This window comes from Pinus tabuliformis, chromosome 5_1 (assembly GCF_031772625.1).
Source record: "Pinus tabuliformis cultivar Carrire ecotype Pingquan chromosome 5_1, CPIR1, whole genome shotgun sequence".
Lineage (NCBI taxonomy): Eukaryota > Viridiplantae > Streptophyta > Pinopsida > Pinales > Pinaceae > Pinus > Pinus tabuliformis.
This window is the reverse complement of record NC_142305.1, coordinates 123,458,815-123,475,530: the sequence shown is the minus strand read 5'-3', so window position 1 is coordinate 123,475,530 and position 16,716 is coordinate 123,458,815. Positions and strand designations below refer to the sequence as shown.

General features: G+C 38.0%; 1 protein-coding gene across 1 annotated transcript; it reads right to left on the bottom strand.

The window, feature by feature from the left end:
* Positions 1-338: 338 nt before the first annotated feature.
* Positions 339-1,064, bottom strand: LOC149163723 (homeobox-leucine zipper protein HAT5-like). The gene has a single exon (XM_089429240.1). The coding sequence runs from the start codon at positions 1,062-1,064 to the stop codon at positions 339-341; it is 726 nt and encodes a 241-aa protein (XP_089285366.1).
* Between the last annotated feature and the right edge of the window lie 15,652 nt (positions 1,065-16,716).

Here is a 16,716-nt window from a genome sequence, read left to right as displayed (position 1 = left end):
CAGACAAATTTTTTTTAAAGCTTCCCTGTGCACAAAAGATCTTGTGGAGAGAAGGAAACAGAGCATTGTCTCTGTGTGTTGAGTTTTATTTTTGTGTTTTTTGGATTTTATCAGAAAAATCCCCAACATGGCTAAGCCTGGCAGCTCTGACACTGACGCTTCCACTGGTCTGACAGTGTATTCATTGACTTGAACGTTTCTGTAGTGTTGCCTTCTCTACTCTTGTCGCTGCTCGATACCTGCATACAAAATGCTCAGCCTTTTCTACACTCAGATTTGTAACTCCCATTCCTGCCATGAATCCCTGCAATGGACAGAACATTCTATGATTTCTGCCTTTAATAGTTTGGTGCATCGGAGCTCCCAGAGAAATCTTTCATCTTCTTTGACACTTCTTCCTGCATGCATGATTCCTCCTGTATAGGTTTCTCTACTTCACTCAATGAATGGCTCATCTCTGCAACAACCCTGTCAACATGTGTTTGAACATATTCCTCATGTTCAGTACTATCAGCTTTTATCTTGTTCAAGCCTATGCCATTTCCAATCATTCCATTGTTTTTATAGCTTTCTAGCTTAGCAGTGAGCTGCCCAACCTCGGCTTTGAGCTTCTCTTTTTCGGCTACAACTGTGTCAAATTCTTGCTTGAGAGCATCGTAAACATGCTCAAGTTGCTTTGTCTTCCAGCGAGCTCGCCTGTTCTGGAACCAAACAACCACCTGCCATGGTTGTAGTCCAAGCTGCTGAGCTAACTGCATTTTCCTCTCGGGTTCGAGTTTGTTCTCCATCTCGAAGCTCTTTTCTAATGAACAAACCTGCTCTGCAGACAACCTTCTCTTCTTTTCTAACTGCAGATTCGAAATAGAGTTGCCAAATTCAGCCATATTCTTCTCTTCCATGTCATTAGGATAGCAATCAAACATGTTGTAAAAGGGTCGTTTTGCAATATTGTTGCTCATTCGACTCCCTTCTTGCAGCCCTCTGAGAGAAGGAAGTGGACAGGAATTGAGCACTGTCAAGAGCACATCAGTACCAGAGGCACCACCATGCATCCTTCCAGGCATCTACTTGAACGAGATAGCCATGGACAGGAATCCGGCGGGTGGCTTCATCAACTCCTCGACAGTTATTTTCAAGTTGCGTAATGTGGAAGGGTGGTTTATGTAACCATAGGTGACGAGAGGAGAGGTTTATGGGGGTGCATGTAAGACTGCCAGGAGAAACCATTGTGCATGAAGGGTGTTGCTCAGTGGTATGCACTGCAGTGCCTCTCACCTTTCCCATTTAAGTAAAATAAATTCCACTCGGCTGCCTCTTTGGCTCCCTTGGAAAACTGGCCAGCTCATCCTTCACCCTGACCCTGTCCTTATTTCAAGCCCTCATTTTTGACTTCTCAGAAACAACAGAAGTCGTGAGTTCATCTTCGAAATTTCAAGTTGACGTAATCAGGGTTCCCATTCTGAGATCGCTGTAGCAGCCTAGTGTAGATGGTGTTTATGAGGACGCCAAGTAGTCCACCGTGCGGACCTCCAAATAGTCGAAGGTGAGTGTGGATTACAACTGGCTAGATCACGTGTTCATGGCCTAGTGTGTTTGAGCCTTGTTATGGTATGCGCATTGAGCCTTGAAAGGTCACGCATTGGAATTTTCGAGGTCATAGTTTTAAAAGCATGTTGAATAGTCATATATATATGAATTATATCCAGTATGATAGCTTGACTGCATATGGGATGGAATCCATTGGAAATTGCGTTGAAGTTTTTAAATACCTTTAATGTGGGCATATGACAACCTTTAAATGATTTTTCTATATATGAGTTGAGTTTTTAAAAGGAAGCCTTATGGTATAGATAATGATGGATATATATATTTTTCATACATATTAAATTCAAACCTTGGCTCATATGTTGAGTGATATGTTTTGAAGACCATAAAATGTGAGCACGTTGGCCCTTTATATGGAATATATTATGAAGGCCATGAGTTATATGTGGTGAACATATCATAGGTATAGGTATGTATGGTAAGACATGAAAGGTATGTATGGCATGCCATGAAAGTAGTACTTAATATGGTATGTGGGATTTTCCCCGTTTATGGCCATATGTCATATGGTATGAAATTGCATTGTATATGGAGGTATATTGAGAGCCTACATACTTGAATATTTTTTGAAGACAAATTTGTACGCCAATCAATTTTTGCAGTGATATTATTGTGAAATGGATAGAGTCAGCACTATATTAGAATTATTGAATACTCTAATACATTCTACTATGGAAAATACAGTTATGATTGACAGAGCCATTGTTGCAGACATTCAAACTTGTTCAAAAAATGTACAAGAAAACATTGAATTTTTGCAGCTAGAGTCTCAACTTCAGAAAGATGAGCTACAATAGAAAATACACCATTCTGAATTGTTTTCTGTTCAGAACAATCCTCTCTTCAATACTGAGATAGACTCCCATCAGCAACAAGAATCTGAAGTTGAGGTTGGTTCAAGAGAAAAGTTACATGAAAATGTAGAAGTTCAACCTACACTTCCTAAGCCAATCGTCAGACCTTGGGAACAGCTTGTCCACAACAAGCACAGAACTGGTCTTGGATATGACAAGGATAAGTCCTTTCATATTCCAGACTACTCCAAACCAATCCAATTTCAAAGTGTTGGATTTCTTTAGGATGGTTCATCTTCACTTGCTCCTCATGACAGTTCACCTTCAACTGTTCCAGATTCTGCCCCTCTTCCATAGCAATAGATTGTGAAATGCCAATACTGTGATTGGGTTGGCCATCTAAAATATCACTATTTTGATATTCATCCATGTAAGAAGTGTCACAAAACTAGTAATTCTTCGAACAAATGCTTCATAAACAAGCCTACTGCAACAACAAAGATTCATCTTGGATGTATCGCTTCTTGGCAATGGGCATCAACAGCTAAGAAGATATTCGAGTCACATGTCAGAACTTGTTCTAGAGTATTGAACAGTCTTGCAGTTGAGTTTTCTCCATCATCTCACCTTGTATCTACAAGCTTCAAAGCCACATCAAGCGAGCCTGAGCCACAACATGCCATACCAGATTCAAATTTGTAGCCAGAGACAAAGATGCCCCTGAGCATGCCTTCAGTCAGTGATACCTCTTCAAAGAATTGGGGACACTTCCTCTAGCAGAAGACTTCATCTTCCTACCAGTTTTGGAAGAGTTCCAGGAATTGCATTAAGCATTCCAGAGTTTTTGGTCATCCTTAAACCATCACAGGTTGAGACCTCCCTTTTCACATTGAGGTTCTCCCTTTTATGAGGGGTGAGACCTCCCTTTCATGGCTGAAGGTTTCCCTCTTCAAAACATTAGAAGCACTTCTTCTAGCAGAAGACTTGAGCTTCATGCCAGACTTGGAAGAGTTCTAGGAAATGCACTAAGCATTCCTGTGTTGGTGGTCATCCTTAAACCACCACCCTTTATACCAACATTTTAGAGAGCACATTCAGCCTAATGTTGCCATGCATTATAACACATTTTGTATTACAGCTCTCTTCTTGAACTCATACATAACCCTTCAAATTAACTGGGGAATGTTGGACACCTAATCCTCTACGGGTTGGTGTGGAAGCTGAACAACCAAAAGGAGTCCAAGAAACCACTTGGAATATGAATCCAAGGGTCACAACATGTACTATAAATGTATATCATTTGTTAATAATAAATATACTCTCCTGCTTATCTTTCCTATTTTGTCTCTGCCATGTCTATGTCTAATAGGGGAAAACATTAACCCTCAATAATTAAAGGAAATAATATTCATGGATTGTAAAATTGGAGGGTTATCCCTACTCTAAAGGCCTTGGAAATGGTTCCTATTTTCAAGAACTAATATCATCTATAACATTTTGGTTGTGCTTTCAAAAGGCTGGACTTGTGGCCAATAGGGTTTGGGATGACCTATGTCTATGCCAAACGTCCAAAGGAGGCCATGTCCTCCTTTGAATAAAACCAAGACCTTAAGTCATAAGGTTTATGAGAATGGATGGCATGACTTATATGAGGCTCTAGGGAAGGAGAATGAGGAGAGGGTGGGTGGGGATCAATACCTTATGATGATCAGGAGGCTTGGTGTAACACTTCCTCTGACTCCCTTATCCTACGTCAACTATGGGAAGTGTTACATGTTTTCTTTAACCTGATCTCCAAGGTTTGTTATGAATATGAGGTCACAAAATCCTCTTTTTCTTAAAGTCCTCAAATATCAAAACAAATTCCACCATCTCATTCAAATCATAGATATGTTTCGGATCATATAAATTTTACATTAATCCAATTCCCAGATTGAAAGTTATGCCCCTTAGAATTTTGATCAATTATATTAAGCCAAGCCAACATTTTGCTACCGCGTGGTCCTAATCGGATCCTCGTAGCATTGACATGTCAACATAGTACAGGGTCCACCAAATCCTTTCACATCATAATTTTTCGTTGCTTCACTGTTATATTTGGTACATGGGCATTTTTCCCTTTCAACATTGTGACAATACTCACCACCCTTGGAGCCCAAATCCATGGATGGAAATAGCTATAAGGTTAATCCATCCTTGAATGGAATATGGCCCTTGTATAATCCAACCTCCACATAATCATATTTCCCCTTTCCACCATCAAATCCCTAACCTTGGATGCAATAATACTTAAAAAGGGGAAATACAACCCTAGTGTGAACAAACTTACACACAATATTGATGGCCATTGGCACCACTTAATCCTCAAGTTCCAGATGCAACAAAACTTAAACAAGGGAAATCCAGCCCTTGAGTGATTTTTCCTCCACACAATAGTAATGGCCCTTTCCGATGCTGATTCTTAGATGAAACAGCACCTCCACAGGGAAATCCAAACTAGGTCCATCTAGTGATGAACATATGTGTTTTTCCCTTATCTACCTTTGGATCCCTGAATCCCAAATGCAACAATAGCTTGACATAAATCTAGCCTAGGTCCATTTGTTCATTCACAAATGTATTGGTCCTCATTCAAACCTGAATCCCAAGATCCCAAATGTGAAAGGCACACAAAAACAAGGAATTTGGCCTTGGATGAAATCTAGGCAACGTATAAAGGAACTATGCCTTTCCATCCCCGAACCACGGATCATTGAATGTGAAAGGAACATAATAAGGGAAATTTGTCCCTATATGAAATATGAGTTGTGTACAAAGGAAATATCCCTTTCCAACCCCAAAAGCCAGATCATCATATTTCTACAGAGTGCTAAGGACAAAGGGAAATAACTAAGTTTTCTTAAGGCGAGGGGCATCTACCCAAATGTTGAATTTCTTGAAGATAAAGGTCAAGGTTTGAAAAAAATCTCTTATAAGTAATATTCCATTCCAAAAGAAGATAAAGGGGACAAAAACAAGGCACAAAATACACTATATATAGATTAAGAGAAAAGGCATCACTCCAAAGGTGAATTCAACAAGATTCAAGCAATCCAACTCTAATATCTATTGTAGGCTAGTTAGCTTCTAAAATGAAATATGATTCCTTAATTCATATTCAAGGAGACATATAGGTTTGTGTGACCACTTAAGGGGGTTGCATACCATATTTTAAATAGTGAATCTTAGGATATTAAGCTAGTTACAGTTCTTAATCATAAAAAGAATATGAATGTGCACAAAACCATATATTTACCACATCATTCATGAACTAAGTGATCATGACCACAAACCAGATATCTAATTAACTCACAACATATAAAATAAGTGAAAATCGTGAGTATTGATATAAACTTTACAATTCAAGCATTCATTATCACCATAGATATATTAGATAGTTTTTCAATTCTGAGTATAACAATAAACCCCATACAATCATTCATAAACACACATAACCTTGCATTAATCACAAGCACAATTAGAAATGTCATATGTCATATTCCAAATATGCATGAGTACTTATAGTTATCTAAGTGTGTTAGATTATCAAGCATATGAAGGAGGGACTTCCACTCTCCACCCAACCATAGCCCAACAACAATGCAATCTCTCTTGTCACTAACCACCCCTAAGTTGGATCCAAAGTCTAAGGAAATGATTGCACAAGGGAACTCACATCAATTGATTGTTCAGACACTTAAGATATGGAGTCCACTATCTAGGTGGTATGTCAACTTCTCTTTAGAAGTAAGCACCATGATGACCCAACTATTTCTCTGAGTTCAATCATAGGGCTACTCCCCAAGGGCCAAATGGGGATATTGCTTAGTCCAATTGGTTGAATCCACGTGAAAGTGATCTCCTAGTTGTATTTTCATAGCAAACACCATTGGGATCCATATTCCACTATCCAAATGATTAACAACTCTCCAACAAGCACCATAATAACTTATATTTCCCTATCTAGGTGGTTACTAATTATATAGCAATACCATAGTGATTCATCCATTTGTTGAACCTTCCACTGACCACACAAGCTTAGAAAACATGGTCAGGTGGCCTCAAAGACAAAAACACGGGGGTTAACACTAAGGTCATAGAGCACATGATCAATAATCAACTCCAATTTTTCCAAGTCATATATATCAGGCTTCCCAGATCCACACCATCCAGAACCAATTTTGAACACCTCCTTTTCTCTAGGAGGATGAGAGTACCCACACACTAGAACTAAAGAGAGAGAGAGAATTTATTTCTATACATGACCAGTGATCAATCCAAAGAACATATCTAAAAAATAGAGAGTGTGAGACAACAAAATTTAAACATGAAAGCATGAGAGAACCAACACCTGTCTCAAGATAAACCATTAAGAGTTTAACAATGAAATACTAATCAAATTAATTCCAACCGAACCCATTTTTATTATATCATATATGTGTGTGTGTGTTTGTGAGCATGTGTGTGCATCTCTTCATGTGTTTAAGAGAACACAACCTTGGCTCTTCCATGCATTTGAAAGGGAACAACTTGGTTCTTTTGTTGTTTTCCTAAAGGACCATTTTTATCTATCTTCTTGATTTGTGAGGGGAGAAGTGGAATGGGAATTTCCCTCTCCTTCCATTGCCTCAGTCCAATCTCATAAATGAATATCATCATATTCTAGTTCTTCCCAAATCACAACATAATAAATATATCAGGGAGTAGCGTTTCCTATTTGCAAGTGGTTTCTAACATTAAATTCAATTAGGTATGACTTTTCAAAAGATGCAAGAAAGAAAGAAACTTCCCTCAGAGTAAGCATCCTAAGGATATCATTCCTTTATCGAGTTTAATTAGTTTTAGAAAATAATTAGTAAATTATCAATAATTATTTCATCCATTTGTGGTTCTTCATATTCGTGTAGCAGTCACATCTAACATTAGAAAAGTCAAAGGTAAAAAAAGGGATGTTACAAACCCCACCCCCTTAAATGAACAACATCCTTAGTTTTCTATAAACCGAAACAAAAAATGATCTTTATAGTTACAACCCTTTGCATCTGATTACACATTAAAACAAAATGGGAAGAGGACCCTCATTTGATATACATATTCTGAGGTTTCTTCATTTGGTCCGAAGTTATTCCATTAGACCTTGACCTACTCTCGTTAGGGGAGTCTTGAGGTAAAAAAATACACCTCAAAATGAAAAATGTACTAAGAAAATTAACTTTAAAAGAACCAATAGGATTCAAGATGGTGATGTCATCCCTATGGGAGAATATTTTAAAGGGAGAAGAAGAAAAATACTTTTTTAAATTGTATTTTTCGCTTATCTCCTAAAATTTTCTCAAATGTAAAGTGTGGACGCATGTTGGATGCAAATTAAATTACACATCCAATTATTACCCACTTTGCATACTTCTGAGTGGACCCACATCAAGAAAAAATGAAAATACATGAAAATAGGATTTTCAACACAATAGTGATCACCCTTGCAACCACGATATCTCTATATCTTGGATGCAATAACACTTAAACAAGGAAAATATGACTTTGGCATGATTCGGTCTCCACATAAAAGTGATGGCACTTTCCACCACTGGATCCTTGGATCCTGAATGCAAAAATACCTAGATAGGGAAATCTATCCCAGGTACATATGGTAATGTGCATATGTGTTTTCCCTCATCCACCGTCGAATCCTCAGATCTCGAATGTAGCAACACTTTAACAGGGAAACTCAACCATGGTCCATCTGCTCATGTGCATATATGTTGGTCCTTATCTAACCATAGATCCATAGATCCAAAAAGGGAAAGGCACATCAAAATTGGAATCTATCCTTCGATGAAATATGAGCCACATACAAAGGAACTATGTCTTGCTAGCCCTAAACCCCATATCACTAGATGTGAAAGGCACATAAAATGGCAATCAATCTGTTATAACCAAAATAGGACCTTGATAGGCTGCTGATCAGACTATCTCAGTGTAACTATTTCAAACCAATCTATTAGCTAAGGCTTAGCCTCCTCAGCCTGAGAGGGCTCTCTCAAAGGGTTAATGATTTTGATTAAAGAATAAGATAGATGGTTAACTCTATGGTTTGTGATTGTATATGTTTATAGGTTGAAAGGAGAAGTTTAGCTACAATTGGGCTATGGAGTCAAAGTATGTCTGAGTACCACAGCAAGATCAGCTTAACATGAAGTCAGGGCATAGAGAATTTTTATATATCAACAAAACAAAGATACAATGAAAGGAAACACAATTTATAAATACATGAAGGAAGTTAGAGAATCATTGATGAGTTCTAAGTAACATGTATTCATACCACTGCAAGTAAGTGAAAGAGGAAAGCCATGACACAATAGGACATTAAAAAATCTCTTTGAATCCTGAGTAGTGAAACCAAAACATTCTACCTAGCATGGAAGTCAAGGCATTATAGAGTTCAAGTGCAGAAATGCAAATATAAAACACAGAAACACAGTTAGTTTATCTATGAAGGAAGTCAGAGCATCATTGATGAATTCTCAGTATCATAAATAAACACCACTACAATGTAAGTATTGGAAGATGCCATCAAAACAATAACATACAAGAACTCTTCATGAATCTTGAGTTATCTAAGTAGAAATTCTGCATTAGGTTAGAAATATACACAGTCTGCACATAGAGCAGCAACTGAGCCAAAAAGTCTCCAACCCTTTGCTAATTCGACCTATTGCTTTATATATATCATTTACAACATGTATTCCTTCATCCCTCATCAAGATAATTCGAATTTGTTATGAGTGACGCCTATTCTAACCATAAAACAAACCATTAATTAGAACTAGTTGTTAACTAGCAGTGCTAGTGACCTAATACAACTAGGAGTGTAACTCCTTATTATGATTACAACAACCTTATCTAAACATTGAAAGCATTCTTTGACAGCTGCAACCTCATGAGGTCGAATTTGATGAAGCCTTCCACGTTGTCACCTTACTGCTTATGATAAACCCTAGAAATTAGGGAACATGTTTCCCTGTTTTTAGGTTTAGGATCCTTGAAAATTGGCACGTGGGAGAGAGCCTTTATCTTCTCATCCATGATATATTTTACGAAACTGAAGGAGGTTTTTGTATTCCATGCTGTCTGGAACAAAAACCTCTCTTGGTTTTTAAAACACTTCTCCAGCTGTCCAGAATCCTTCCTTGAAAAACACATGTAAAACAGGAAAAATATGTTCTCTGAAATTAGGGTTTCAAAGAAAGCTTAGTATATCCCAACTAAAAACACTTATGAAGAAAGTGAGATATGTTATTGTAGCTGGAGAGTTTATGAAGAGAAACCTCCTTCAAAATTCCAAAATACCTTTTCCTGTGACCATAAACTGATCTTGAAAAGGACTGCTCAAATTAGAAGACAAAGCTTGACTTTCAACAGTTTCGTAGCGCAAGTTTAACCATAAATTCCTCCCACCTCAGAACAAATTTCAAGAAACTGAATTTTTTTTTTTATTTGAGTATGTTAGGAAGAAAAACCTCTTTTAATTTTGAAAATTGAGTTCCCAGCTGCTAAGGAACCCTTTTGGAAGTTGACTAGTAAAAGCAAAAAACAGAGTCTTTTATGCTGAAACAGGCTGCTTCAGGGGTTTCGTAGCACGCTACGAAAGCTCCTAGTTCAGAATCCTTGATTTCATAGCGCAGCCAGTGAAAATTCTGGGTTTTGCGCTATGAAAACACCTAGAGTGATTTTTGCACTACGAAAACCTTGACACAAGTTTGACACATGGAACTTATGTGTGATGTGGGACCAGTGATAGGAAAAAATAGAGTATTGAACCTATTTGACCATACCAACAAGACTCTCTTTTAGATTTTAGACTCTAAAACAACCATGGAAAGACTAGACCAAGACTAACATCAATCCTTTGGAATCAAACTGATGTCAAAACACATGGTGAGGCTTCTAGGACGTGGAATGAGGCTATGAAACTTTTTTTTGGAAAAGAGAATGACACTTATTGAGATGAGATGACTCAAAACCTATAAGACTATGACTAGAAACAAGGCAAACTTTCCAAATCTTAGAAACAAATATTTTAGGGTGATAACACAATCCCTAGATGAAATATGGTCCATGTACAAAGGAGCTATGCCTTAACCCTAGATCATCAAATTTCTACAAAGCGCTAAGGAAACATGGAAATAATTGATATTTATCAAGGCAAGGGGCATATACCCAAATTCCGCATTTCCTAAAGATAAAGGTCAAGGCTTGAAAAAAGGCTCTTCTAAGTATTGTGTCATTCCACAAGAAGATAAAAGGGGGCACCAACAAGTCCCAAACTACACCATATTTATAGTGAGAGAAAATACATGAATACAAAGGCCAATTCACCAAGGTTCAAGCAATCCAACTCTACTACCTATTGCAAGCTAGTTAACTTCTTCAATTAAATAGGATTCCTTCATTCATCTTCAATAAGAAATGCAAGTTTGTGAGACCACTTAAGTGGGCTACATACCATGTTTTATATAGTAAATATCATGATACTAAGCTAGTTAGAGTTCTCAATCATAATAAGAATATGAGTGTGAACAGACCCATAGATTTACCACATCATTCATGAACTAAGTGATCATCAACACAAACTAGATATCCAATCAACTCACATCATACAAAATAACCTATAAATCATGTGTATGGAAGTAAACTTTATAACTCAAGCGTTTACTAACACCATAGATATATAAGATAACTTTTCAATTTTGAGCATAACAATAAACCCCATATAACCATTCATAAACATATAGAGCCTTGCATTAATCACAAGCATAATTAGAAAAGTCACTATTCATATTCTAAATATGCATGAGTATTTATACTTATCTGAGTGTGTTAGCTTAGCTCGAAATTAAAGGAGGGACTTCCACTCTCCACCTAACCATATGTCATCTACACTGCAATATCTCTTGCAGCTAAGCACCCTCGAGATAGATTTATAGTTTGAGGAAATGCTTACATAGGGAAATTCACAAAAATGGCTTAGTCAAACACTCAGAAGATGGATTCCACTATCCATGTGGTTTATCAACTACTCTATAGTATTAAGCACTGTAGTGACCCACTTACTTCTCCTAGGTCAAACATAAGGCTAAACATTAGGGTCTAGATGGGGATATTTCTCATTCTAGGTCATTCAATCCACTATCCAAGTGGTTAACAACCCTCTAGCAAGCACCATAATGACTTAGATTTTGCTATCTAGGTGATTAATAACTATAAAACAACACCACAATGATTTGGTCATCCACGAGCTTATCGTTGATAATATAGGCTTATAGAACATGGTACCATGGCCTCAAATACAAACTCACAAGAGCAAACACCTAAGGTCACATAACATAAGGTCAATAATTAGCTCCATATTTTCCAAATCATCTATATCATGCTTCTCATCTCCACACAATTTAGAATTAGTCTTGAACAACTTTTATTCTCTAGAGGATGAGAGTTACCATGCACCAAAACTAGAGAGAGAGAGAGGATTGATTTCCACACATGATTAATGATCAATGCCAAGAACAAATATAAAAAATAGAAAGTGCAAGCCAACCAAAGGAAAACATGAGATCTTGAGAGAACCAACACCTATCTCACAACCAACCATGAGAGTCGAAAATTCAATTTCTAATCAAATGAAGTCCAACTGACTCTTTTTCTATTTTATCATGTGTATATATAGATAATTTCTCTACACCGCTTGATTCATATGAGATAGCACAACCTTGTCTCTAACGTATGTTGGGAGGATACAATATAACTCTTTTGTGCATTTGAGAAGGCATAACTTGGTTCTCCACTATTTTCCTAAAGAGCCATTTTTGGTTGTCTCCTTAATACATGAGGGGAGAAGGGGAATGGGCACCACACTCTCTTTCCACTAACTCAGTCTCATCTCAGAAATTAATGTCTTCATAATCTAGTTCTTCCCCAGTCTTATGATAATAAATGTGTTAAGTAATAGCTTTTTCTAGTTGTAAGTGTCTTTCGTCATTAAATTTGGTTTGGTATTGATTCAAATTGGATCCATAAAGAAGTGTCAAAAAAAACATGACTGTATTAGGTTGGGACAAACATTAAATAATTCAGAACAGTGATAAAAAACACCTCTAAACCAGTGGCAGTTGGCAGCCAGCATGGAACGAAGAGGACCTCGGTCAAACCGTACTGACCGAGGCCCATGGAGACTGCGCGGGAGGCGAAGTTAGCCCCTGGGAGGCCTGGATCGAGAAACAGAGGAGGTTTTTTGATGCACGATTAGCACATCGCTGGGCGAAAGGGCTCGAAATGGAGAAGGCTTGAGCGCTTGGTCGCATGGAGAGCTGGAGAACCGAAGGGCAAAAGGCGAAAAAGGCTAAAAGCGAAAAGGCGGGACCCACTCTGAAACCGGTGGTATTGATCGGGGGCTCCTTGAACGGTAAGTGGTTTTGGATGAAAGCATAGCGATTCCACTCAGCACCCGATGCGTGGCAAGTGGAGGAGAGAGAAAACTGTCGCTCATCGCGCGCTAATGGTCGATCAAATCAATCGCGTGAAATGAGTGGACGACGTTGGATCTAGGGGATCCAGATCTGATGGTTGATATTGCGCCTGATGGCCAGATTGGATTTAACGAGGGAATAAGACGTGATTTAGAAGGATTTGAGGTCTGCTTCGACCGCCATGGTGGAGGAAGACTCATTCCACTACCTAACCGAAGAATTGAACTGACAAAGTAGGCTGGCGCTGTTTACAGGAGGACCTATGAGCCTGATGATTGCACTGAATAGGGAACTCCAAGCGTAGCTGCAGTAGGCGATTTGACGAAGGAGGAAGAGGAACTGAACAGACATGGGAATGAATGTCCTTAAAGCCATGAACAGAGATAGAAGACACATATAGAAGAGGGACGAGAACCTCGATAGGAGGACAGAACACAGAGAAGAAGACAGTGAAGCAAAAGCAAAAAGAAGATAAAGGGCTGAGCTGACCAAGGGTAGTGTCAAGCACCAGAGATCTTGAGAGATTCAAGCCATTCCCAAGAGGATCTATCAGACCAGGGAGGTCAAAGAGCTGGTAGGCAGAAGAGTCTGTGCACTCCAGTGGTTTACAGAATCCAAGAACCACCCTGCCAAGCAAACCTGTTTCAGGAAACTCATATTGAGTCCCTGCATTGTAATCCTCTGCTTAAGACACAATAAAATAAGGCCACCGCTAAGAGCTGGACCAGAGATGTAGCCCTGGAGGATAGGGTGAAATCCTTATTAATTTCTTGTGTTCTTGTATTTGCTTACTGTATTTCTCTGTTGTCTTTCCATTTCAAGTGTCTGTGTATTTGCAATCCGATTGATCCATTGCTTAAATAACACACACACACACACCAGCACACAAGTCTGTAATACCTTTATTCAATAAATATTTAACTGAGGTCACTCATAGGGTGATTATCAGATCAGGTATGCCTTTTCAAAACATGTGAGCGAGAAAGTAGCTTCCTTCAATCTAAGGATAGATAAGGTTTTCCTTCCTTCAGTTAGCTTAATTAATTTTAAATAATGATTTATAGATGTTTAATCATCATTTTATCTAGTCATGGTTCTTCAAATTGGTGTTGTAGTCACATTTAACAATGGAAAAGCAAGGCTAAAATAGGGGATGTTACACATTGGATGAGAGAGGGAGGGGATGAGGCAAAGTAGAGGCATAGGTAGCGAGGGGGAGGGAATGGGGGAGATAATAGTGGGATTATGGGGGTCAATAATAAGAGAAGGGAAAAAATAAATATGACCAATTAAAATTTCTAGCAAAGCTTGAGGAATAGAGAAAACACTATGAGAAACATGTGTGAAGATCTTACCCAGGGAAGAAGCACACATAAGAGACTTGTGCACATGTCATTGCCAACTCTGATTTTGGTTGAGCATCTATTTATAGGTCTTCTTATGGAGCTATTTTTGGCATTTTAGAGACCTTTTATAAAATTACATGTAATGACTTTTTCCATATTTTTTGGAAGTGGCTATGAGGCCCAAATATGGAGAAATTGGATCTGAGATGACCCAATTAGTGGCACTTATAACGATGAAAAGGGATCCTCCAATAATATATATTATGGGGCACTATTAGCAACCCATAAAGAAGCTCAATTTCTCTTGTTAATCCTTCGCATTGTTCAATTCTACTTCTGTCAAACACCAAATTTGGTCAGACTTGGTATCCCCATTCTTTTCTAGTTGAATGAATGGCATGTTTTATTTTCATTATCCATTAAAATACCCTCATAACATAATACCAAAATGATCCATCGAAGTATTGTTGATATTTTCTAAAGATAAACTGGCTTGTGGGCCACATCAAAATCCACTAATAAGGACTTAAGGGTGAGAACAGATGATCCCCATGACCATGAACCCAAAAAAATGTTTGAGGTGTCTCTATCTTTAGTAAAGAGAAAAGTAAGCCATCCCCTTACCAAGATGAAATGGATGGTTATTATCTAAGGTTGATTCCCATGTTGATTCAATCCAACCCCTAAGGATTTTTTCTGAGACTTCTTTGCCGAAGAATATATACGCCAAACTCCTTCCCAGAAAAGGGAGAATCACATCGATTCTTATATCCCTACCCATCACCAATCAAGTCGATGTTTATTTTTTAGAATACACTATGAATTGTTTTGGTGAGACAACACAAATTCAAGAGACCAGTTTGATAACGAGGAAAAGTTGGACATGGGAGGAGCCTGGCGAGGGACAACTATGGTCATGTTTCATGGAGGAGGAACAAAGAACTGCTTAAGAGAAGGGGAGGAGGTTAAGACTAGGAACTCAGATTTCTAGGAGAAAAAGGAAATCAAAATTGCAAACAGAAAGGCTAGACATGTCATGGAACAAGTGGATCCAAGAGACGACTTGGGAGAAAAATGTGTACAAGCTACACTAGAGAGACTAATGGTAGGTAGATCTATCGTATAATATTATTTCAAATAGTATATAATTGAATGTGTTGAAGTGGATGAGAAATCAAGGAGGTCCTCTTCCATCTATGCTTGCCTCCTTCAAAGGGACACATGTGCATGGAGATGGTATATCGAAACAGCCAGAGAGTAGAACTAAAAAACTAAAGTCATTTCCTAAAGGGGGAGAAAATTGAAGATGTGATAGAGAAATATGCGAGTGGGATCCATGTGGACCTCAAGAGAAACTTGCCACAAATTAAAGAAAAAAAAAAAAATGCCAAACCCTAACTACAGTGTGAAATCTATGTTATAGAGCCCCCATATCCTCATAAGATATTTAAATTCTCATATTTATGTCATCCTTTTTTCTGTAACTTAATTATATTACCTCAAAATGAAAATTACATAATTGATAGTCAAAAATAACCGACCTCACCTGCCACATAGGAAAATAGATTTATTGGTAAGTTCTAGAAAACTTAAATTATCTGCTAAGAACAAAGAAAAACATTGATAACATAAAGCAAAAAGAATTTCACTAAAAGATAACCTAACATGGTAGTCAATTTAGGTGTCCAATGATGTCATAGGCTCTATATCCTTTACACTCAAACTAGGTGGAATTGTGGGTTTAAACTCACATTAGATGTGACTTTCCATGTGAGTTAAGTGAGTTTCCAACCTGTCAAGACATGCATGTTGTTTCTATTGGTTCCATTGAATATCATCCATGAAAGAAATATTATCATTATTGCCCTCATTTGTTTCTCTTAAGACCCTTCCTAATAGGGTCTTTAACTACAAATGGAGAGTTATAGAATGCATGTACTATTTCCTTCTTCCCTTGATGTGGTTAGGGTCAGGAAGCCAGCAAGAAACCACCCCAAATAACTCATAATATGAGTAAACCTATCACTTATGGGACACCTAATTCTCAAGCCTCTATGTATCCCCCTGAGTGCTTAAAGGAGTAGCTAAATAATATGTAGACGCAACCTCCTGAGCCTACAAATAGGCTTGTGAGTGGCCTTTTTGGCCACATCACCCACCTCGGCAATGCCTTCGCATCCTTTCACATGCCATGAAGTCAACGCTGACCACTGAGATACAATAGAAACTTGGAAAACATATCCCCCAACTTCCAGAACTCTAATCTGAGATCAACTCCTTCAATTTGAATCCCAAAAAGGAAGAAAAAGGACAAGCTACTTCCCGCCATAACACCTTAGACAAACAAACAACCAAACCCTAAATCTTACCCAACAAACTAAAAAAAATACCATATAATTTAGGAACACA